General features: G+C 44.2%; 1 protein-coding gene across 1 annotated transcript in view; it reads right to left on the reverse strand.

Moving 5' to 3' along the window:
* The window catches only part of LOC109858837 (protein groucho), a 40,454-nt gene extending 19,212 nt beyond the window's left edge, over positions 1 to 21,242 (reverse strand). Inside the window, exons 1-8 of the mRNA XM_020436489.1 lie at positions 21,231 to 21,242; positions 17,636 to 17,742; positions 17,094 to 17,169; positions 10,013 to 10,057; positions 4,206 to 4,268; positions 4,040 to 4,114; positions 3,840 to 3,872; positions 3,160 to 3,522 (exon numbers count right to left, since the gene is read on the reverse strand). Coding sequence (XP_020292078.1) covers positions 3,160 to 3,522; positions 3,840 to 3,872; positions 4,040 to 4,114; positions 4,206 to 4,268; positions 10,013 to 10,057; positions 17,094 to 17,169; positions 17,636 to 17,742; positions 21,231 to 21,242 — 774 coding nt within the window. The remainder of the gene's footprint in view (positions 1 to 3,159; positions 3,523 to 3,839; positions 3,873 to 4,039; positions 4,115 to 4,205; positions 4,269 to 10,012; positions 10,058 to 17,093; positions 17,170 to 17,635; positions 17,743 to 21,230) is intronic.
* Between the last annotated feature and the right edge of the window lie 4,249 nt (positions 21,243 to 25,491).

Here is a 25,491-nt window from a genome sequence, read left to right on the forward strand (position 1 = left end):
TATGTAATTGATGCAAATCTGCGAGTGCAAACGCGCGCGAGAAAAGAAAAAGGGAAAGTATCGGAGACGAGTAACCAGCCGATGTGGGAAAACGGCTTTAATCAGCGCGAAAGAAGTGTTGAAAGAAGAAGCCCCTGAAAAAAGACGAGGGTTAAGATAAAGGGAGATAAAGAGAGGGTGAAGCGAGAGACGCACGGAAGGCAAGGGAGCAGCTGAGAAAAATAATCCAATTTAGTCGCTGCGCGCACAGCGACCCGGCTAACTGTTCGCCTGTTTTCACGGTTTTTAATTATACGCTTTCCTCCTTCTCCTCCTCCTCCTCTTCTTTCTCTCTTTCTCCCTTTTTGTTTCTCATTCGTTTGTGTTCACGTTTCTCGTAAGAAGGTTCTCGCGCACTTTGTTGCCGCGATTCTAAACAAAGAAACACTTTCGTGTAACTTCACTCTTCAGATGAACGGTAAGCAAAACAGACGACTTCGCGTCCAACTTCGTAAGAGTCTCCGCAGGTCTACGATTCTTGATCACCGTAAGAGACCAGGTCGGGGCCAGGTCAGGTGCTTTTTTTCCGCCCTTGCGGTGAACGAGGGTAATCCAATTTTCACGGAAACTTCCGCGACGCATGATTGCATTTGGTTCGCGCGCACGTCGAAACGCTCGCCGAGGAGAAGTCGAGATGGATGGCACGCGAGACTATCTAGAACGCTTTCCATCCCTCTCCCTCTTTTCTCCTAGTTTTTTTTTTTTTTTTTTTTTCACTGACTTTTTTCTAAAGGTAGATTCGACCTGTTACGTAGAAGTTAGCATCAATGCCGCTATCCTTTTCCGCGCGGCTCAAACTCGGTTCTAACTCGGCCCTTTTATTGCTCTTGCGCTTACTTTCCGCGCCGATATATAACGCGCGCCCTCTTTATTCCATCCCCGTTCTCTCGGTCGCGCGGCCGTTTTATCGGCTTTCAACGTCGCTGCAATTAGCATTTTAATTCTCGGCCGACGCGCGCCGTCCGTCGTAACGCGCTTACTTTTCCCCGCCGCGACGGGCACTCGCCGGAGTTAAGTGTGCACTGACCAACGAGCAATATTCAATGCAACAGCACGCATCTGTTATCGATGCGTTAAATCGCCTTTTCTCATCTCCTCTCTCCGATTTCTCATTTCAATAGGGGAAAAAAACGCTCGATCTTTGTAAAGATGTATAACAGAGAGAGTTTCTTTCACAATTTATATCTTTATCTGTATGAATAAAAGACCGACTCCTGACTCTAACAAGACGAACCTTTCACACCCTTTGCGATTTTGCCGATCTTTTGCGTAAATGTAATATTGGTATAGAAATAACAGATGCTATTCTCGGAGACGATGCGCTTCTCAATCGTTGACAAGAAAGGACGCGGATTTTAGCGCGCTGCTTTAGTATCGTCGCAGTGAGACGCCATGTCAATTAGGCATCGTGTTAGATATGGACGTAGAAATATATGGACATGCAGCATCAGCTGCGTACGAGGACAAAGGAAATGATGATAACAGATGAGGTCAGCATGTGTTGACTTTAGGTAAATATCTCGGTTGCTTTTTTATAATTTTTTTTAAGTTATGTTGACAAAGTTCAGAACATTGATTTGAAGCTTTCAGTTTCTTACAATATCAAAAGGAAACACTAAAATCAATATCTGTTAGATATCCGCTATACTTCGATTAAGTAGGGGATAACTTTATCCTCCAGATACAAGTTTTACAGAAGTGAAGAAATCGATTCCTTAGAGATATCTTTTGAATAAAGTTATCGACAACTTATTTAGAGGTGAAGAAATTGGGCATTAGTCAAAAACCACACATTCATTGTAGTATTATAAATACATTTGTAACCTCCACGTAGTACCGAACACTTCCGAGCGCTCGCGAAAGTAGCCGAAATCAGTACACCCCTCTGTCTATTTATACCTTCCTCCATTCATATATTTCCTTCGTCATCATGGCGCCAGAAGCTAGGAGGTTGCACGTCCACGTCCTACTTTCCTTATAACTATTTTCTCTTTTTTTCGTACAGTTCTTTTATTGTTAAAAACTTTAATAGCAATTAAAGAAGCAGGATCGACGTGCATTAAGCATTCTTCATAAATCTCACTTTTTTGCAGACATAGTTTTGTTTTAATAATGATACAAGAAAACACATTTCATAACAATCTCATCTTTTATCATTTTTTGATCTCCCAAAATGCTAATAATTTCCTCACAAATTATCTCTTCGATAACCACAGAATTTACTTACTGTACTAGAATATGTATCTATGGCAAAATCCTGCAGCAAATAATTACAGTGGTCAAGGTCATCTGTTAATTCGATCTTACAATCTTCGTTTTTCGATTGCTCACACCCGTATTGTTCCTCTAATTTTTCTTTTGTCGTAGGCAGACCCAATAGATTCCCCATTTTGAAAATCGTTGGCACACAATCTACGCACAATCGAAAGTAACGGACAAGCGTCCTCGACGAAAGTCTACGATCGACTAGTGTCTCCCTCGCATCAAAACGTTCTAATACCAAGGGTCCGCCCCTCCAGAAAAGACTCGATATACAGACAAAGAGGATTGGTCTGAAGAGACGCGGTCGACACAAAGAAATAAAACGTGAAGTTCTAGAAGAAAGAACGGCAGCTAACACACTATAAATTTCAACGGCAATACGAACGCACATAAGACATTATTATAATCAGATATAAATTTTACAACATGATCGCATTTATTGTAATAAATTTTTTAACATAAATAATATACAAGGTGTCTGAAAATATAGAACTATATAGAAAGAAAGAAAACAAAGAGTAAAAAAGTTTTAAAAAGAATAGAGCGCGAACGCGCAACCTCCTAACTTCTAATCCGCTGCGCCACGCTGACACTCGACGGACGTCTTTGCAACGATATTAAAGAAGCTAAATTGTGATAAGAATCAAACCGCAATGTTAACGATTGAAAAGTGCATCGTCTCCGAATAGCATTTTCGAAAAACTTGCAATTAATTAGATATGTGTTGCTCTTAGAAATACATATCTCAAATCTGATCGAAACGAATTCCGGATCGAATCTGCCGATCGATCTGCGCGCGTCGCGCGAGACAACCGCAGAACGGACAGTTCTCAGCGTTATGGTATAATGGGTACTCACGTGTCCTAGCTTCTCCTCCTTCCGTCTCTTGGGGTCACTCTCGAGGTCGGGCGTGCGGCTGCGAAATTTCTCAGGTGGCGAGACCGAACGATGGCCGAGCCTCTCATCCGGCAGCGCGATCGGCTTACGATCTTCAGGCGTCTCCGCGGCCGCGCGATGCTGCTGCAGATCGGCGGGTTTTAGCAGCGCTTGCGCCTGTGCCTGGACCGCAGCTGCGGCCGCGGGATGCGGCGGCGGCGCCAAGTGCGGTGGCACACCCGCGGCTGCGGCCGCCGCGGCCGCACCTGCGAAGCCCAGAAGACCGCCCGGCGGAAGACCACCGACCACCGCGCCATGGGGCAGCTGCTGCGCATGGATCTGTTGCTGCGACGTCAAAATAAAAAGTGCTCATAATATGCACACAGGAGATTCCTCTTCTCTTCCACTTTGTATTTTTTCATCAAATTTCTACGAAGCAATATTTAACATTTTTTAAATAAAAAAAATCTCTGAATAAAGGAAACGAATATTTATTTTGAGAATAAAGTATATGTATATATTGTAAATTATATTTATATTTATTTCGCGAATGTTATCCATTATGAAACTATAAAATTGCAAAACAATCACGCAGAGTTCCAAATTGTAATTTGATAAATAACGAGATTTTATGAAAATAGACATTTATATTGCACACTTACCAAAAGCTGCTGAAGACCTTGCTGCTGTTGCTGCTGCAAAAATCAGAGAGATGCATCATTCAAATAGCAATTATCTAATCATAAGATTAAGTCGGTTCGCGAATTATGCTAGGAATTTTCTTTCAAGGCGCGCTCTACGATTTTCTTCGTTAAAGTCGATGACGTGGGAAGTTAATTTCAAGAGAACGCGAGCTACTTACCCCGATAATGGCATTCAGTTCGGACATGGTGACTTGCTTCGCCCTCTCCACGGCGTTGGCCACCTGCTGCTGATGCTGCAATGCCACGCTATCATTATCGCGTCGTCGTCACACTCGATTGTGAGATCGCACGGCACACGTGCCAAACAGAGAGTCAAAGACTTACCTCTTGCGCCAGGAACGGAAGCACTTGCGCGATTATTGCGTTTAACCTCTTGGCGATTTCTGTCTGCGAACACATAACGAACGATCGTTAGATAATAAACGCGAATCTCACACGAGTCTGCGCAAATTATGTCTAATTATGTCTACAAACAACAGCTGATTAAATTCTAGCTAGCTTTAATAAAAGATTACGTTTCCGACATTTACTGCCACTACTGAAAATCTATCACTCACGTCACATGACAACCATAGTTTTCAGTAATCTAATTATATTCACTTGTACATCTTCATGTGTGTGAGTGAGAAGTATATATTGAATATATAACATAGTATCGTATTATAAACTAATGCAAGTGCATCGATTAATGATAAATCATGTTTCTCGCCTGAGAATGTTACAATATTAGGGTTTTGCATAATATAAAACTCAGCACGATTTAAGTATTTTCTATATATATATATCTGATATCAATCAGACACGCAATTTATATAATCCTATCAATCTGCTTTAGTATTTGGAATACTTATTACCTGATATTTGACATTTTATGTTACAAAAATAAACAACACGCTATATATTTCCGAAGTATAATTTTGTTTTTGTGACAGACACATGTATCCTTATTATTTAGATAATAGATATGACACGAATTCGTTTTTACGTAGTTTCTGTATGAATTCGTGCTTTTATTACAGATTCTATTTTCATTTCCGAAAATTACGGAACAACTCTCGCGTCGCTCACCGAAGTGACCGGTCCATTTGTAAATTGCGCAAGTAACACCGGAAATTTATTCGGGACTTAATATCATGCGTGTAGTAGGTTTAACATCGCGCGCGGTTATATGCTTTAAATAATTCGCGTGGATTAATTGAGAAATCGAGGCCGGGGCTGTGCAATACAATCGAGGGGTTGAATTCAAATTGGTGTAAGTGTGTGAGTGTGTATAAACGCGTGTGCAGGACGCGTGTCACAGTGTTCGAGGTTACGTCGTAATCACGTATCGCGCGGCGACTGCTCGGCGAACATACGTGCGCGGCTCAACCCACCCTTGTGTAACAGGGTGGCTACTCATTAATGTGTGTCGATCGAATCGAATCGATTCGCGATTAAGCTCACGACCGCCACGTGACTTTCGGATGTTCACAGCATGATAGACACATTTGTATGCCGTCGTCACACACTTATTCTCTTTATAGATTTCAAATCAATTTTTTCTTTTTAGAAACAAATGTTTGAAAATCTTCAAAAAGTCGTATTTTTATATTTTTCTATACGTTTATAAGTTTTTTGTTTTAAATATTTGTATAATGTAAAAGTAAACAATTAATATGTAAATGTACGCAATTGACTGAATTGTTTCACTCTTTGAGACGACGACTTGTGAGGGTGAATTGGCGAGATATATCGCACATAATTATTAAGAAGCGAGTTCGCAAAAACGACGACGCGCCGATATCGCCTCGGCGATATTTTCACGTCAGGCGAATCGGGCGCGTAGATCTAAAAGTTGAGAGACCGAAAAAAATGTCATCGCTCCCACGGGAAACAGAAAGATGGAAAACTGCCGCGTCCACGTCAGTTCGATTTCGCCCTGTTCGACAGTAGGTGGCGAAGAGGGTGGACGGGAGAGGACCGTGGGGATGAGCGCAGAAGAAGGGTGAGCGACGAAAAAAGGTTCGACTAAAAAATGGAGAAAGAGAGAGAGGTTGCGGGAGGAGGATGGTGTTCGCGGGCGGATGGTTGGAGGCGGCGGTCGGGAGACGAGGAGAATTTGCAGGACGCGGGCGACGCGGAGCGAGTGTTGTCCGGCACGAAAAAATGGTTATTCCTTCTCGAATGTGCCCGATGCACATGCACGTTTTCCCGCAAAACGGATGGCCGGAGTGCGGGGATGTACGGACGGGGGGAACGGGGTGGCGGGAGACAGAACGAAGTGAGTTGACGAGGAGGACGAAGAGGGGGATGGAGATGACCGAACGGGAGGTGGAGGAGGAGGAGGAAGTGGTGGATGTGGAGGCAGAAGAGGACGAGGAGGTGGAGGTAACATTGAGATTAGCAACGGGTAAAAAATCGATGTCATCGCCCCCAGCCTCTCGCCGCTCTCGCTCGACTCAACCCTCTGCTACCTCCACAGGGCAAAATAAAAGAATCCGAATACACGACCCCTAGGAAGGGTGTATGCGCGCGCGCGTGTGGCGTAGGTGTCCGTGCGAGCAAGCGCAAGCGAGTGCAGGCGCGAGTGTGTACACGTGCGATATCTTTTTCCCTCTTTCAGTTGCTCGTTCACTCGCTCGCACGCACGCTGACACGTGTGTACGGACGAGAGAGCGCTGGAAAAGCGACCCCCGACCGCCGAAAGAGAGCACGTGGGAGACGAAGCGAGAGGGGTCGCGTACCGAAAAAAAAGAGAGACGGAGCGAGAAAAAAAGATGAAAGAGAAAAAGAGAGAGAAAGAGAGAGAGAGAGAGAGAGAGAGCAGAAGACAGAGCGCTCGGATAGATAGACGTATATATGCATGAAGGCAGGAAGAACTGGAAAGGCAGGGTGAGTTATATGCAATTGGTCAGCCTGCACATTTTTTATCGGGCGCCGGGCGTACCCGCGATGGGAAATGGTAGTTACTCTCGTATCGACGAACAACGCTAGCAACAACGCACCGCGGCAATATTCTTCCAAAGAGAAACGCACTTTTTCGGAAGAACGACGCCAACAACTCGAAATTACCGCCCGGAAGATTTCTGATTTAGAGACGACAACTCGTAAAAATCATTCGCTATTTATGATACACATAACTGGTTTTCTTCCGGAATAAAACAAAAAGTTATCGACAATCGGTTTTTTATGCAAGAATGTTTTTGTCTTGCGCGAGGCAAAAATTGCTCATAAATTCAATAATTATAAGGTAACCAAGTACCACTGATACATAAATTAATCAAAATTAAAAAAATTTTTTTTTAATACACTGCGAATCAGAAATCTTACCTTGCACGACGAGATATCTCGTCATGCGCAATGTGTTAACATAATATGCGTATCATCGTCATATTTGTTTAGCATCAAAATGTAATATTCACTAAAAACATTAAAATATCAACGAATATCAAACGGCGGAATTTTCGTTCGTTCCTTTGGTATTTTTTTTCGATCGTTTCCGATTTTCGCGTGACTTTTCAGGATTCGTAATGACCCGGTTTCGTGATCGCGTGCGCGTAATGGCATCCGCGACATATTGCCGCGGATCGCGGCTTAATCGAGCGGGACAACGACCAGGCCGTCGCGACAAAGAACAACCCTTTCAATTAAGCGATAAGCGCTATCGGACAAGATACGCCCGCTCCGCCGAACGTATGCACGCACGTATGTACGATCGGATGGATGAACGGGGCGAGAAACATAACGCGCGACCAGTCGTGTCGCGATGTGTTTTTAGCGTTCCCCGTCGCTTTCGCCGTCAATCCTGATGCGCTCAGTTTACACCCCGCGCTCTTTTATCTTTCCGCCCCGTCCGCGCGCACCTTTCTTTCCCGCGTAATCGCGCGCTTGCTTTTTGCAAGCCGTCCATTTTTCTCGATCACGCAGCGTAGACTGCAAATCTCATTTCCCGCGAAGATCGCGCGATGAAATCTGACGGGGCTCGAGCGAATCCAATAGAAGCGGAATAGATTGATAAAAACGTTTCATTGCCGATATTATCGTACGATATCGCATTAATCCGGGGATAAAAAGCGGTGAAATTTTAACGAGTCTTTCTGACTTCTTTCGTTACGTTGCATGAAAAAATATCGAACACGATATCGATGTCAAAGGATCGCGGCAGTTTTCAGAAATTTCTCGCTCCTTTGTGTAAAGTCGAAAATCCCGGCGTGTAATCAGTCGTATGGTCTGTAGAGCGCGCGCAATTAAATCGAACGAGCGAGCCAATGTTCGCGAGCGAGAGGTGATCGAGGGAGAAAACTCAAGACTGCTCCCGCCGTAGGAGAAGAGGAGGTGGATGAAGCGAGAGAAGTAATCGTACCTACAAGAACTGGGACATTGCCAACAAATTCGAGTTAGTCGAGTAGAGAGTGGTAAAGTGGTGGCTGCGGACTTTGCAGTGGGGTGGGTGAGAGGCAAATGTCGACTTCGAGCTGTGGCGGGAGATACGAGGGTCGCAGATGCGAGGGATGGCTAGCGTTCTGGGGGAGCGGGATGGTTACAGAGCGAAGAAGAACACAACGGGAGATGTGCAACGGGAGATCGAGGGGAAGAGGGGAGAACGAGTGAAACGGGGGCAGAGAACTGAGCGAGAAGCGGAAGAGCGAATGAAAAGGGTGAAAGACGAAAGGAGTGGTGAAACGAGGGAAAGAGACGAGACGCAGATACACAGAAGGTTCTAACCTCGTAGGGGAAGATTGTTTTCATTCGGGGGCTCAAATTGAAAAGGAGAGCGAGAAAACCGCGATTCGAAAGCCGGCTAAGTGGCGGAGACCGGCTGAAGGGAAGCTTGATTTATTTATTTTTTTTTTTTTTTTGCCGACCGAGGGGAGAGAAAGAGCTTTGACGCGCGGAATCTCGAGACGAAAGTTATAAATACATTTTTGGGGCGTCCATTAAGTCACTGACAGTAGATGAAAGAGAAGATCGGTGAGCAATAAAGCGTAATCCCGTAATTGCATGTCGAAAAAAAAAAAAAATCAGATCCCTCTTTCTAACCCTCATTGATATGACGGAGTTTTTGGATAACATAAAACTTTTCTTTTAACTCGTCGTCGATCGAAAGCATACGCATATAAAGTAAATGCCTTGTTGAAAAATAAGGACTTCCGGATCTTTTTTTAATATTTACGCGAAAAAGAAAGAAATATATTTTTGTTTAATAAAAGATTTATTTATCTACTCTTCTCAAGCTATCTTTCTCTGTTTTTTTTTCTCTCTCTCATTGTAATCCTTGTCTCTAATTGAATTCGAGATGTCACGCGTACATTTCCGTTTCCCGTCGTTAATAAATCAAGTTCAACGACCTTGTTTGCCCGTTAATCTTAAAATATAATCTTTCGCGGTTCACGTCGCGAAATCTCCGATTAAAATAGAGCTGCGCATTTTTAAGAGACATCCCGATTTCTCCCGATTATTCGCCGGAAACAATGCCGCGGTGATCTCAGCGCCGTGTGCTACGCCCTATAACTACCCGAGAGAAGGTAAAATATCTCTTTCTCTCTCTCTCTCTCTCTCTTTCTCTCTCTCGCCCCGACCCCTCGGCCCATTAACCGCCGCCTCGAGGTACGAGGGTGAGAAATGATCGGCCGCTAATGCTAATGAATATCAGCTCGTTGTACCGGCGCGGCAGGGTGGGTTGTTTGTGGAGGTCGGGAGCCCCACTTTTGAGTATGGCCGCGCGACGACGAGGGACCACCAACCCCGTGGCTCGCTTTTAAGAAAATTGCTGACAGAGGGGACCGCCCCGCCGCTGTTTCCCCTGATTAGCCGAAATTACACGATTTCCCAGCCTAAACGCGTCCTGCACCCCTCATTTGCGGCCGCGGCCGATTCCAACGATCCACCTCGACACACTCGCCGGGCTCAATTAACAAAGAGATCCTTAACGCTTTTGTTGAATGTGATCTTGATTAACTTCGCGCGCGAGGCAAGTTTAAACATTACGCTTCCCTGTGATTCTGCGATTTAAACAACAGTCAAATTTTGACAAATGCCGTTCTATTCTAACGATATCTCGAAGTACTGTATTTCAGGTTACGTAATATTCTAGTCTATTGATTTTACTCTTATTAAAAAAAAAAAAATTAATATTAACGTAATACACTTACCTGCTTGTGCATTTCGACGTTAAGGCCGTAAGACATCTCGTAATACTGCAAAACAAAAAAAATAATTTTCAGAGAGTTGAAAATTGACTGTTTTATCTATCTCTCTTTTAAATATAAAATATTATTTATACAAATAAAATATATATTAAACAGACATATAGTTGTGAATTTTGAGATAAATGTGTCGATATATTTTTGCGTTTCCAAATACACATCTATAAAAACGTACGCGAATGATCGTAAAATGATCAGCTGCCGTTTTGAGTATCAACCGTTCGTTCGGAAGCGCATTACTCGCAAGTAGGCTTTAGAAGTTACATTCTAGAATTCGAATTTAAATAAAATTTTATTTGCAATTTTATTACACACATACACGTACATCTGTCGTGACACACATTTTTCTCTTTTCTCTGTTGAAATTGAATATCACAACTTTGGAATCATATTTTTTTTAGTCGAACTCGAAATAGTTCATCGCGAAATGTGGGATGCCCGAGACGTCTCGAATCGCTCGTAACGACGGCTCGGATCGGCGGAGATGGCGATCTTCTCGCAGTGTCCACATTCTCGTGGGCGGATATCTGCGGACAAGGGTGAGACCGAGGAGGAGAACCATAGCAGTCGTTCCAGTTAGCGCGCACATACATACGACTCGCAATAAACTATCCGAGCGTGCGATGCACTTCGATAGATACGCTTGCGCGATCGTAAATCGGTTAGTGGCTGTCGCTCGGCGCCGTGCGTGTCCGCCTTTGAACGCTCTCGTTCGGAGACGAACGGTTTCAGGGGAAGCGATTTACTGAAAGAGAGGGGAGAGAGAAAGAGAGGAGGTGATACATATGTCAGACTACAGATACTCGGCTCAGAGATCGATAGCATCGGTCGCGGAAATATACCGCGACTTAATAATGCAATCGATAACTACGACCGGCGAACTTGGCGCAAGGCTCGCGCGAAGCCTTTCTTCCTTGAGAAGCGATTTCGATGCGCTTCAGATCTACGTTTGCGCGATACTGACACGATTTAGCGATCGTATCGCACAACAAACACGACTTGATAAAATTTGTTTCTTTCGAGCTTTCACCGAGGTCCTCGAAAAATTGCGTGTGACCGCTGCCATGACGCTTGAGTACTACGTGACTTATGTTGCATTTATGTTACAACATAGCACGTATTTACAGACAAATCGAATTTTGAAATTATTTTACCGTATTTTATTTAGAAATACAGAGAAATAAAGGGAAAGAGATTGGATTATCTCGATATAAAATAAATATTTATAATTGCAACATTTGATGGCGCGATTAAAAATAAATACGTAAGGATGTACGCGACGCACATGTGTTTTCGATCAATATATTTCATCGAAGCAAGCAAATATCATAAATGTTGCACAAATTTTTTTATTTTATAAATTACACCTGTAATACAATTTTCACAGTTGTTTTGTTGTACTTACGTGTGCAATTATTGTGCAATTAAGTGACAATAATTATTAACCGAACATTTTCCAATCGATTCAATTAAAGTACGGGGGCAATGTGTCAGGGTTTGTTCGTGTGAAGAACGTCTTTCCGCGCGCGCTATGAAGTTCGACTTGAAGAACTGCCGGAGGAAAGATATCGGGACGCGTAAGTCGGTAATCAAATAACGAGAAAAAAAACTCACTCACTCTCTATCTTTTTTCCCCGAGAACGGCAGAAGTTCCGCGGATATCGATGAGATCGATACCCGTCTCTCATTTTCTATTTTCACGTGCCTCCGAACCCAATAATAGGAGTTGTACGGATAATTTCGCCCCCTCCGGTTACTCGATATGGATCTTTTAGTAGCGAGCCTTTGATAGGGTGATCGGACGACCTCGCTCTCTCGACATTTTCCCTCGTTTCGTCCCTTTCCCCTTTACCTCTCTCGCTCTATCCCGCTGTTCGCGCTTTCCTTTCTGGTTGCACCGCACTCCGATTCGGCTCTCTCACCTCTCTTCCCATTCCCATTTTCCTTTTTCGCTCGCATCCGCTCTCTTGACTCTCGCCTCGCGGAAATTTACACGCCGCGACCGCAGATAATTAACGGATAATTAATAAGCCGGTGTGAATCGCGCCGAGTGCGAACCGGTACATCCGCGCGATGAATCGCACTGCGAAATCTTTCTTTGTTGGTTTTCTGTGAATCGTTTCTGAAGAAAAACACGTAGATTATACTGAAAAGAGAGGAAGAGAGAATTATTTAACATCTTTCTACATTTTATCTCCCTCAGCTTCGAATTTAAATTTTAAATTTAAATTACCAATACATTTAATATAATATAAATTTATTTATTTAACGTTATCTATAAAAATAAATTATTCACGTAGTACTTGTGTGATTATTTCACAAAATAATATCGAGATTATTAAAACATACAGTATTCACCATGATTATTATTTCTCACTTTACGTACGTGTTACATGCGTTACACAATTGTAGGTCTGTATGTATCGGTTTTTCTTTAATTTTGGCAAAGTTATTTTCTATTCTAAAGAAACGCTCGTGGTACCGTCAAACAAACATCCGTCACGGTCGAAGCGTCACGACGCAAAATTTCGCGAGCGTTGATGAAAAAAAAATTTTTTTCCGAGAGAAGGACAACGCAGCGCAGAGGATAGAAATGCAATCTGCCAGGCGTGCCCGCGCCCGCGCCCGAGCACGGGGTGGAAAGCAAACGGCGAACCGTGGAAACAGGAGGAAAACAAAGAGTAATCGAGAAGCGTGCCCCAGGGATGTGGGTTACGTTTAATTTGTTGCAGCGCGAAAAAACGCGGAGGAGAAAAAACATAGATAATTGGAAAGTCTTCTCGTTCGCGGGGCAGGTCGGAGAGATGCGCGCGACGACCCCAGATCTCGTTTTCGATAAGGTTTTTTTCGTTCCATCCTCCCCTCCTCCTCTCTTTTTTTGGCTTTCGTGCCGTCGAATTTTTCCTCTTCCCCTTTCTCCGCGCCGCTCGCTCGATCATTACACTCGCGTATCGGAAATCAAATTAATTTTCCGACGGTCCAGTGATTCGGAGTTTTTGCGCCCGCCTCGTCTGTGTTTTTTGACGAACACTAACAGCACATTACATAGCTTTCCTCTCCGTCAAAGTATCAGGAGTCGATGGGGCGACGGCCACCTCGTGTTCAAACTACGCTGTGCGGAGAATTAATTCACCGACGATGCACCGCAACCTTTCGCGATAAAAATATGAAGCTCCCGCGGGCAATCGAGCGGAAAGTGAGTCGAAATTCTTGAATGCAACTAGCAAAAGATTTCTACGCAACACTAATTGGAACATGTCAAATATGCTCGTGGGCGTTGTACTTACTTTACATACGAATGAAGAAAAAAACGTAATTGCAAAGATTCTTTTATAAACATCGAATATTTTCTCGTTTTTTCAAAAAACAACTTCAAGTTACTTCGTTCTCTCTTTCTCTCTCTTGTATTTTTAGTACATTTTATTTCTCATAAATATATTTCTCAAATTTCTACAAGTCATGACACAAGAAGTAAATCAAGCGCTAACAATAGTAAATAATTACAAATAATAAAAATTATATTATAGAAAAAATGATTAGTTTCAAACTTTGTGCGTTCTTAAAATCTGCAGATTTATTATCGTTTTTTGTTTTTTTTTTTTTTAATACAAAGGAACTAAATTCGTTTATAAAAATAAGATCAACAAAAGTACACTAAGTTCACATAATTAAGAATGCATTAATCACGCGCAAAGAGAAATCAACTGTAGAAGTGTACAAAGTGTATCAATCAAATCCCTGGATGCGCGACATAGTCGACGATATCTCGACAAGAGAAGGGAAAGATATCGCGTAACGATGTAGAAAGGCGATGATCCGTAGAACGGGGGCGAACAAAAGAGGTATGTATGTGAGAAAGAGAAAGAAAAAGAGAGAGAGAGAGAAACGTTTGGGGAAGAGAGCAGAGGGATGGAAGAGGGCAAAAATTGAAGCGGCGCGCGGATTTACGCGGCGCGTTACCCTAATGAAAATCGCGAAGGATGAAGTTGCGCGCGCGTGGCGGTGGTGGCGACGGCGGCAAGAGATGGGGAGGAGAAGCGGTCGGAATACACGAGGGTGGAATTAGAATATCAGAGACACGGTGGCCGTGTGTACGTAACCGTGAGCCGCGCACACCAACAGACCGTCGTTCTCGCTCGCGCGCGTCTCCGGCTTGCACGTATATAATACTTGTCGGTGGTTGACAAACCCTCGACATCAATTTCTCTCTCTGTCTCTGTAATTCCCCTCCCCCCGCCCTTCCCCACCTCTTCGCGTCTATCCATCTATCTATCTTGCTCTCTGTCTCATTCTCGCTCCGTTTTCCCTCGATGCGAAGCCTTGCTTCTCTCTTCCCCGCTACTTCTCTCTCAACTCCTCCCCGCGCCATCTAGTCCACCTCCTGCTGCTGCCACCCTTTCCCCCTACTTCTCTATCTCTCTCTTCGTTTACTTTGGAGATATCGATTACCGGCTCAACTCCCAACCCCCATCAACCCCTCTGTCACCTCCGACCCCCCCTTTATCCACTCCCTCTGGCACCCCCCTCTCAACTCCCTGCCACTCGGCCCAGCTTGCTGCTTGGTTGCTTGCACGGTGTCACATCGGTGTAGCAGTTTACAGAGACAGTATAGTTCGCGACAATTACGATCGGCCGTACAGCAGGCAGTGGTGTAGGACCGCGGAATCCAAGACTGCCGCTCGGGCGCTACGGCACCCAACATCGATCTGTCGAACCGCGGTTGATTCTCCAGAGTACTTCTTAAGCCGCGCGCTTTTTCTAACCGTGTAAATGGAGCTCGCGTAAAAACGAGCGCGATCTTCGCACCGCGCACCGACGGCGGATCTTTTGCACACGTGGGTCGCAATTCGGATTCGCAGATTTTTTTCATAATTAAGTGCAAACAAAATTTGGAAATCTTTGCGATTTGCTCCGAACGTAAGAGAAATAAAAACAAAAAACTTTGCAACGTCACCGCAATTGCATGACAAGGCCAAAATTAAATATTTTGCTATAAAATTTGATAGTCAAAATAAATACTCAGTTGACTAAAATGATTTGAAAGTTACACGAGACAGTTTTTTGTATATACATTTCACATCAACGTGCAATAAAATGTTTTTGCGCGAATATCTTCCGTATTTAATTGCGTAATTTCTCCATCCACATTCATTGGTAATCATTTTTGCTTCCACACAAGCGCAATGTGAGTGTAATCACCTCCAAATTATATCGGTTTCAATTTCCGATTTCTACAAACGCTTGTACGCGATTCTGAAAACAGACCAAGTAAACATTCGCAATACGCCTTTAGCTCCGCTGAAATTTGCCTCTGCGATTGAACATAACGTCAGGTTATTGACCCTTCCAATCCGCGCCGCTCGCTTTCGTATCTCGAAAGCAGTTTGCAGAAACGCATAACCGCCCCGGTGCCTGCAAGAGCACATTCTCTCGTGCTACGCTGAATTTGTATCGGGACAAAGGAGATCCTCTCCTTGATTTTTGCTTCCATTTTCAGTCCAGCCACCGTGTCTCTCGTGAGTTTGATTTGCCGTGGCGCACGAGGAGAGAACGTTTGTGTGTACGCACACATACAAAACACTCGGAAATATTCAACTTTTCGAGTAAACGTTTATTTCTACTACGATGTTATTTGCGCAAAAAAAGTTTCTTTTGCCAAAATCAAATTTCATGTTTTGCAAAAGTGATTGAACAAATACTCGAGTTGCATAAAAAAAAACAAACAAAAAAAACAAGAAAAAGAAGAAAAAAAGCATTTCACAATCGCGCGTTCTGCGCGCGAGTTCTAAGAAAGCGACTCTGCTCCGATTGTAATCCGATGCGTGACTTTTTCTCGCAGCATACTATTCGCGAATGAAACGAGCGAGCCAATATTTCATTCGGGGGCGTTCAATTTCCGGTATCAACGCACGCGCGTCTAGTGTATCGCCTTTGAAACGAGGCTCGAGACCGAATTTCTCAGTGTGCAAACAAGAATAACGATCCATCGCTAAATATTTATTACTTGTATTTGTATAATAGTAAAACATGGTAAAAAATATAACATCTGGAGAAAAGAGGAACGCTTTCTCACAATTTCTGAATAAATTATCCCACTTCAGACAACACACTCTCTCTCTCCTCTCTCCCTTCTCTCTCTCTCTCTCTCTCTCTATCGGTTTCGTAATTTTATTTAATTCCGTAAGAAAAAGAGAGTCTATCGTGGTAATGACAATAATAACATCCGCTCGCCTCAACGCGAAGAGGAGAAACGGATACTCGCGGGCGAATACTTCGGACCCACGTTAGTGTGCTGCACTTTAATATAGGTAAGTCCAAGTTAAGCTCCTTACCGATGACGATACGATTAGTACGGTTGGCTGGACTAATTGCCTCCGCGCTGATGGAACTAAATCGAAGAGGAGCCGGCAATATGAAGCGAGAATAATATCGATCGTTTTTCTCTTAGAGAACGCCTCGCGCGCAATTCACTCTCTCGTTTATATAATATCCTGTTCTTTCATGCTTGCGTTATCGACAAATATCGCGCGCGCCTAGCGCATGCTGTGTGTTCTTCCTCGCGTGTCAATACAGAAATTGCGAGTCGAAAGAGAGAGAAAGAGAGAGAGAAAGATTTCTCCAAGACTTTGATGCACGCCAAAGTCGATAATCGAATTTCGATTTTATTTTTTAAACGAAGGAGTTGCAGTTTGCGCAAGTCGCGAGTACTTACGTCGGATTAAATATTCGCTGCAAAAGAGAAAAGCAGCGGTATTCTCTTTCCCTCTCTCTCTTTCTACACTTTAAAAATATAAAATTTATGATATACTCTAGGATGCTTATTTATTCAACGCGATTTGCTCTTCAAGAGATGTAAAAAAAGAAAAAAAAACAAGACGATCACAAATACCATCAACAATTTCGCGAAGAAGGAAGTTGGGAGGATTATTGTTGTCCGAGTGCTTTTGGCTTGAATCCTTCTTGACTCACGAAAGAAAAGATATAAACCTCGATCGAGAAGGGAGGAAAGATACAAAAAGGAACTTACAAAGTGCCTTACCATAACGTAGTGCCTCTGCATCTCAGTCTTCTCGCTGGCCAACTTCTCACACTCGAGTTTCAGTCTGAAAAAAAAAAACCAAAAGCCAACAAATGATTGAGTGCAAAAGATGGCGTCAGATAAATCAAAGTAGAAATTTATTTTTTTTTTTGTTTAACAAGTAAAATCACACAAAAGAAGAATATTTCGAAAAAAATGCGCGAATAAAATCAACAAAGACCACATGCAAAACGATCGATAATCGCGCGCAACATCGCCGAAAGCAAATGTCGTCGTCCGTTGTCGTCGTCGTCGTCGTCGTCGTCGTCGTCGTCGTCGTCGTCGTCGTCGCGAGAAAACAAGAAAAATACGAATGAAAAAAGCGCCGTCTTAAATAATCTCGCGGAAACGCAGCGGAGCGAAAGGAAAGCGAGAGGGCAAAAGAAAACAGAAGTGCGGGTAAAGCGTGAGAGAATGACGAGAAAAGATATAAGAAGGATAAAGAAAAGCACGAGAGAGAAGAGAGCGCATGGAAAAGGAGAGATACTCACGAGTGGTACTGCTGCTGGATGAAATTGAATTCCTCTTTGATCCTCTCGCAAGTGTCCGCCACCGTGAATTTCAACCCGCCTGCAGCCCCGCCGCTACCGCCGCCACCCTGCAACAGAAACGTGGCGCGGGTGAATGAGTGAGGGTGGAGCGAAGAGGGGAGGGAGAGGAGAAAACGAAGGGATTTTCGATTAACTGTGTGTACGCGACAATGCCGAGGGATACGTGATATAGAGGATAACGCGCGCGAGCGCACACGTGGGCGTTAAACCCGTGCGCGCAAAACGCGCAACGACTATAAGCCGCGGCATCCGCGACAAGCAGGCCTGCCGTCACTTTGTGGCGTGCACACGTATACACATATTGTGTTTAATCTTTCTAGCTACAGGGCCAGTCAGTCCACGTGCGGGATCCGCCGCTATTAATACGAATAAATGGAGCAGCAACCATATCTGCGCTTAATGTGCGAGCAGACAGTGCTTGTTGCCAGAGCTATTCATCCTGAAAAATACATGTAGCAACGATCTTTGCACATAAAAACTTTAGACTTGAGTGTTTTTTTTTTTTTATTTGTTATTATGTGAACCGAAACCAGACTGCTATTTTCTATTGGAAATCATTTTCTACTTTTCACGTAACAAAAGTTTGAAAAATCCGCATACAATTAGTTGAAAAAATAATTAAAATATAAAAAGATGTAAATAAAAAATAAAGCACAATTTTGTAAATAGCATAAGATCTTTAGATTTTGTTCCACGACGCTACAAAGTTTTCCACTATGTGGTATATTTGTGGTTTGCGGGTGAATTGTCAAAAAGCACACACATGAGAAAAAGAGAGGGAAGGAGAGAAAGAGAGTTTCTCGTTTCGCCTTGAATGCCTTTTGGAAACACATTTGAGTTCCACGACGTGCTTAAGGTCGAAGATGACAAGGAACCGTCGGATGGCCTTCGGGCACATAAGGCGCACGCAAACGCGCACGGGACTGAGAGGAGAAATGCGAGCAAGGGGCAGTCAGGTATAAAAGACGGAACGTCGTCTCGAGCGGGGGCGAGAAAGGACGAGAGGCGGGACAGGGAGGGTGAAGACGCGGGCCTGAAGAGCCGAGGATGAAGGGCTGTGTGAAGGCGTCCTTAATGAGACCCATTCCACCAGATACCACGATGGTTCGAAGTCCACCACCACCACTACGACCACCACCGGCTTCTCTTCAGAGAGCGAGAGAACCTCAGGTATATATACACCACCGACGGCACTCGGCGCGCCGACTAAAATTACGGAGGAAAGGATCGGCGCTTTTCGATGACAGTAATGATTACGTTGCGGTGAAGGGGCGTCAATCGAATTTCGAAAGGATGCGCTCCTCGCGCGCCTCTTAAAAGCAGGCCCCGCGCTGAATGCTGTCATTACCGCGCGAGAACTCGCGTGTGGATTTTCGAAAGTGGAAATTGACTGCAACAATCAAAGCGGAATTATGTAGGGAAGAAAAACGCGTCTTTTTTATTTCGATACGTATATATGTATAGGTGCGACGTTAATGATCTCGATGTACCATCGGCCGCAACTGGCACGAGAAAAAAAACTATCTCGTTTTTCCCTGACTGTGATCGATCGATGACTGGCCAAGTGACGGCGCGCTCGAAAATTCCGATTTTTCGAGGGATCGCGGCCCCGCGCTGAATGATTTGGCCACTTGTTGAATGCGAAACGGGGAATGGCTGTCGGTGGTAAAATGGTTTAGGAGAGAGCGCGGGAGAGGAGCACACGGCGCGCGGTGGGCCTCACTTGTTGCAATCATCAAACGGAAAAGTCATCGAACAGGTTGTTGCGCCGCGGCGCGCGCTCGGCTCGCATCGTGTCGGATCGCGGCCAACGCGCGACAAATTCGTTTTCATCGAATCGAAACCTCTCTCTTTTCCGCGCGCACTCTCGGTAGCAGCGGCGAGCACACGGCGATCCATCGGTTGAAATTAATTAACGTACTATGTCCCCCTGCGATTTGACGCTCTCTCACTGACGTTCGTTCTCGCGCAAATATCTCTATCTCGCGATGTTTTCACCGTTGCGAAAATTTGGCTGCGACTACAAACATTTTTCAATAGAGACACGACCCGAGCTTTATTGCATTTAGCAGATAGTTTTTTGACAAAAAAAAATGAACAATAGATCGCGAACGATAGACCGACGCAAAATAACAAGAAACACGAAACGTTTCATTATTACAGCTAGTAATTAACTATGTACTTAAAATACAAATTGGTTTTTTATTGACATATTTTCTATTACTGTTCTAATATTACTGTTCTGTTCTTTCTTTTGTAGCGTTGATTTTTCAGTTGTCTATTCTCTTTATTTTGAAACGCGCGAAAAAAATTCGAAAATAGCAAAGAGAAGATCAGTTATCTTCATGCGGTAGCACGCGTCTGACGTAAATGTCGATGTATAAATACTTGGACGGAAACTTAAATCGCATGCTTCAAAATTAGAGACTCCCACCAGTCGACCGGGTCATTATTCCTCGATGGTACTTATTTGCGCTGCTGAAATTGCTACTTTTATGCCACGACGTTCTAAAAATGTAAATGTACTATCTGCGTATTTCGAACTTATGTGTCGCTATCAAAATAGCGTGAAATAATACGATCTTTCAAACGTTTTTTTTTTTTTTTTTAGATATTGCAATACGCGAATCAAAATCGAGAATACGTATATCAAGTATAAGTTAAACAAATTTTATGAAAGCAATAAGCTAAGAAATGTCCGTTTAAACTCTTTCGCCACGTCGATATATCGTCGGAATACTCGGATAACATCGTGAAACGCTCGCAGCTTCGCCAGGGTCACCACGTGTCTTCCACGTTAGGACGCGCGTGTTATTAAGGAGCGAGGACACAAAAGTCCTTCTCCTCCTCCTCCTTCGTTCTCGGGCAACGTGGCCACGACCGCAAAACTGCGCGGCGCTCGTGTGTTGTGCGTGTCTTTTGTGTTTCGTCTCTCATCCGAAAGGGGTTCCCCCTTTTTCTTTCACACCGGTGGAGTATACACGCGCGGATAGTATCGAAAAACCGGCTGGTTCACTTTGTTGCTGGGAGATAATGGCCGTGCGAATCGTAAATAAGGTAATAGGTCTTCGGAGGGCTCTTTCCCCCCTTTCCTTCCCAACTTTTGCTGGGTTCCAAAGATCGGGTGACGTAAGCGAGAACCTCTTAAGGCGTCCTGCGCGCTTCCACGAGAAACGGACATGCATTGGATATAAATCGTTCTTCTCCCGCCCCCGACGACGGTGGTAAATACATCGAAAACAAGAGCGCGTAGTTTTTAAGCGAACCTTTTTATACCACGTTACACTACGTTATTTGCTGCGATGTTTGTAATGTGTCCTCAGTTGAGAAAAATGTTTTTCTTTGCTTTTTCAACACTTTCTTTGATATTTTCACATTGTCTCGAAAAAAGAGCAATTAAACATTATTCTTTCTCACTCTCTCTCTCTCTCTCGCACACACGGAGATTTGTTTCGCCGAGATGAGCTTTGATACGGGCGCATAGTTTCGCGCAATTTCCACTCTGGAATCATTTCAAAACTATTCCCAACTTTACCGTCTTAGGCATTAGGTTGTCTAGTGAGAAATACGCCACGAGACAGACTCGAGGTCCTTCCCGCACACAGGTCACAAATCTACTTCTGCCTCTAATGGAAATAACGTCGCCGCGGGCGGAGAAGCGGCAGTGCGATGCAACTCAAAGTCAGACGACGACGCACACGCCGGACTCGCTGACGCAGCTGCAGTTGAGTAAACATCGGCGCGCCGATATGACCGACGAGCTCAACAACAACAACGACAACGACGACGACGACGACGACAAAACTCGTGCGTGGAAGCTCGGACGAGAACTTGTACGCCACGTGTGTGCATGTACACAAGCGCGCGCGACAGCGCATCCTGCGCAAATAACATTTTTCTCGGGCGGATCATCGTCGCGGATCTGTCGATTATACGCGCGTGAACGGTCATTAAAAGCGGCCGGAGGGGGTGGACGAGAAGAAAAACGAAGGAAGGACGAGCGAGAAGTAATCGTTCGTTATGGCGCAAAAAGCGGATATCGTATCCGTGAGCGATGAGGGAGAAGAGAAACGAGAGAGAAGAAGAGGGAGAAGGAGGATCATTTGGCTGAGCGAAGTGCGAGGTCGAGACGCCGCGATTAGTTCCTTCGTGCTCGATCTAATGGCAAGCAAGTTTTTCGCGATGAAAGAAAAAGCTCAGCGCGTTTACGAGATAGCGCCGTAATTATTTCATACGACCCTGCCGGCGCTGTCATAACGTAATTAAGTCTCGATTGGTCGGCTCGAAAGAGAGAGAGAAGAAGTACGTCGGCGATCGTTCTTGTACACGGTCGTGCGAGAACGATCGCAAGTACCAAACGTGTAATTAGAAGACCGGAAAAAGAACAGAGCGCTCGCGCAGAGACTGTGCAAGGGACAGCGCGGAGAAAGAGATTCAGTTTGAACTTTCCGACCGATCGTCGACCTGAAAAAGCATCACCGCGACAAACAAAATGCGCGAAAGCGAACTTATATTAATTCTCGCTGGAGAAGTAGATCGATCATCAGAGTAATCACTCTGCAAAGCGCAAAGATCACAGTTAATCGCGCTCGTCCCAAAGTGAAGCGACTAGAAGAGCGGTTCGATATTATTGCCGGTGTCGGCGACCGTTCATTTCATTACTCGCCGTTATTAATTAATAGAATCACGATCCTCTTGAACGAGCGCTCTTGTGCGCACACTAAACGGATTGCGCAAAATTCACAGTGGTGGTAAAGACGCTTACGATATCGTCCGAGAGTAGCGACAGATACATTTCCTCGAATACCCAACATCTTTTATATTATTATTATATTAACTCTCTGACAGCGGAGGTTGGTGCAAAATTTTTTACCCGTGATTTAATTAAAAAATCTATATGGAAAATGATTTCCGACTAATACCACTAAGTTCTTATGAGATATATCCGACAGCGGACTTATAGTCATAAAAACTGACTATAAGTCCGCTGTCGGAAGGTTAATACTTTAGTCACGCGCCAGCTAATACTTTATTTAGGAGAATAAACAACACACGTAATAATATTGTACATAATGAATAGAAAAATCAGTTAACGAGCTTCTCACCCCGCATTGTCTCTCTTATATTAAATATAACTTATGAGTTGCGAATAATTAATTAATTTTTAATTATTGTAAATGAGTTACGCAATTGTCGGAAGCTGAAGTAATTATTAGGACAGTGTGTGAAATTTCGCGCAACGCTCAAGCAAGCGAAGAACTGAAATTAAGTTTTCAAGACTCTGCTTGAATTATTTATGTGCAAATGTGCGCGCGTATTTCGCCACGCGCACAAAATGAAAGAACTAGTTTTCCACACACGAACATTAATATGATTAGCGTAAAATCCCCTCGGGATGACAACGCTGTGGAGATTTCGGAGCGCGTTAAGGGTGCGCGCGTGCTCGATCAACGTCGACGGCGTTGCGCGTCAAACAAATGCCCTTCGCCGCCAGAAAGAAACGGACGCACATCGGCAGAGCGAAATCTAAACAGAAGACATCGGGTAGGGTGCGAGAACACGTGGTGAAGTTGTAGGCGCGCGTGGAAGCATGCGTTTCGAACAAGCGCCAATTCACCGTTACGATAATAAGTAGCCGAATGGAGAAGGGAGAATTGAAACCCTAACAATATCTTTCCCCCGATAGCTCTTTACAATCGAACGCTCGCGATAATTAGGTCTCGATTATCAGACTCGAAGAGAAAGCATAGTTCGCTCTTATGCGCAAAATTATCTAAAATCTAATTAAGAACATAAAAAGTCGAGTGTTTAACAAAACGGTTTTTTTCACTAAAGATGCAAAAAAACGAGAAACAAAAATATTTTGTTAAATACATTGAATCAAAAAATATATACAATAACAGCATTTGGCTCTTTTACAGCGTGAATTTGATCTGATTTCTTTTAGAGCTTAACGTAATTTGATTTTAACACAAATGTCATCAAGAACTAAACGAAAACTGATTGACTACTCAAAATAAAATTTCTTTTGTGAAAAACAATTGATTTCGAAGTTCAATCGGGGATTTATATTTTTGATTTTCCTTCTTGATATGTATTCAAGGAGACATTCGACGATTCTAGGACACTTTGTGTAGCAGCATAGATAGCCTCGCTTCTCGTTCCTTCGCGTAACCTCACGTTCGTGTCGCAACGACACACACACAAACGCGCGGCGTACGTACACACGAGCGCGCGTATACGTGCACGACGACGAGCCGAGCATTACAGGTTCCCGCTGGTCTCTCTATATATCGGCACGATTATTATAGGTTAGACGTTCCGTGCCGTACACGAGGGGGGAAGGTGCGCGGGCAGTACAATGAGGCCCCCGACGACGGAGGCCGAGAACCGAAACAATCTCCGTTCGCGCGCTTCAGACGCCGCGCGAGGATTCTCTGATGTCGGTGTAAGTTTTCTGTATATGTGTGTGCGTGCGCGCGCGCCTATGTACGTGTGCACAGGTGCGCATTTCGCGCGCATTTCAAACACACGTGCCATTGTACGGCACAATGGACGCCACCCCTTGGGCGTTTTGCTTCTTCCCCCTTAACTTGCGCGCCACTAAAACAAGACTCGTCCTCGACGAAAGAGTACTTGTCAGCGCTCAAGTAAAGAGAGAGAGAGAGAGAGAGAGAAAGAGACAGAGGAGGGTGAAAGAGAGAAAGACAGGGGTGTATAACGGGAACAGAAATTGGTGCCAAAAGTCGCGGCTTTCCTGGGGAATCCTCAGCGAATTCCGAGCTCCCGTCTTGTCTCCTCGATAGCAATCGTTGTCGTCGGTTAAATAATTCATGAGCCTCCGGAGACGAATTCCACCGAAATATTTGGTAACACAATACGGGATATTTATAGAAATGTAATTTACCCGCGAGATATCAACTCGCGAGTGTTTTCCATAGAATGGGAATAGTTTCTTGCTTGCTCATCATCACGAGACCATCGCGGCGATCGATCTCGCGCGACGAACTATCTTTTTTTTTTTTTTTTTTTTTTTTCGGAGAGAGATAGAGAACAGCCTCGGGCAGTAAGACTGACGCCTCGTTCTCACAGAGATTCGGAACAGGCGACAGAGTTTCGTCAGAAAGGGAAGACGAGAGACTCCCAAGACTGTACACAGATTGACGATCTTCGAAGTGGCCATCTGACGGGGCAGTTAAGAACTCGCTTGTACCAGCAGGAACCACGAGAGTGGCTTCGATCGTCTTTCTCCACGTGGATACCGCCTTCGGTAAATGTCTTCGTCACGCGAGGGGTGAACCGTTTATAGTCTTACAAGGAAGTCGGCCTTTTTCTCGTTTTCATTCGCCGCGCCTACCCTTCGTCCCGTCAAGAAGAGAGGGTAGCTCGTCTTCGACTCGCCAGCTCTTTCGACGGCGTCGCAAGCTTTTCCTCTGTCTTATACGCCGAACCGTCGTGAGAACGATAATCGTTTTATCCACGTGAAAGCAGCGGAACGTCGTATCACCTGTTCGTTTTCTCAAACCTTCGCTCGGAAATGATCGCTCCGTCCGACGATATTGCGAGCAAAAAAAAAAACCAACCGACTTCGCCGGAGTCGAGTAGATATTCTAGTTCCTCCGTTTTGATATATGCTAACTTTCCGATGTGAGGAAGTCACAATCGCGAGAAATGGAAGAAAAACAAAAATATCGAGAAAAACATGCAAATGGATTCTTTTCGTTATGTTAGTACGCGTGATAAGACAGAACGAACATGTATATATTTTGGATGAAAATGATCGAAGAGTTTTTATT

Source organism: Pseudomyrmex gracilis, unplaced genomic scaffold (assembly GCF_002006095.1).
Source record: "Pseudomyrmex gracilis isolate BER0280 unplaced genomic scaffold, ASM200609v1 scaffold_6, whole genome shotgun sequence".
NCBI classification, from domain to species: Eukaryota; Metazoa; Arthropoda; class Insecta; order Hymenoptera; family Formicidae; genus Pseudomyrmex; species Pseudomyrmex gracilis.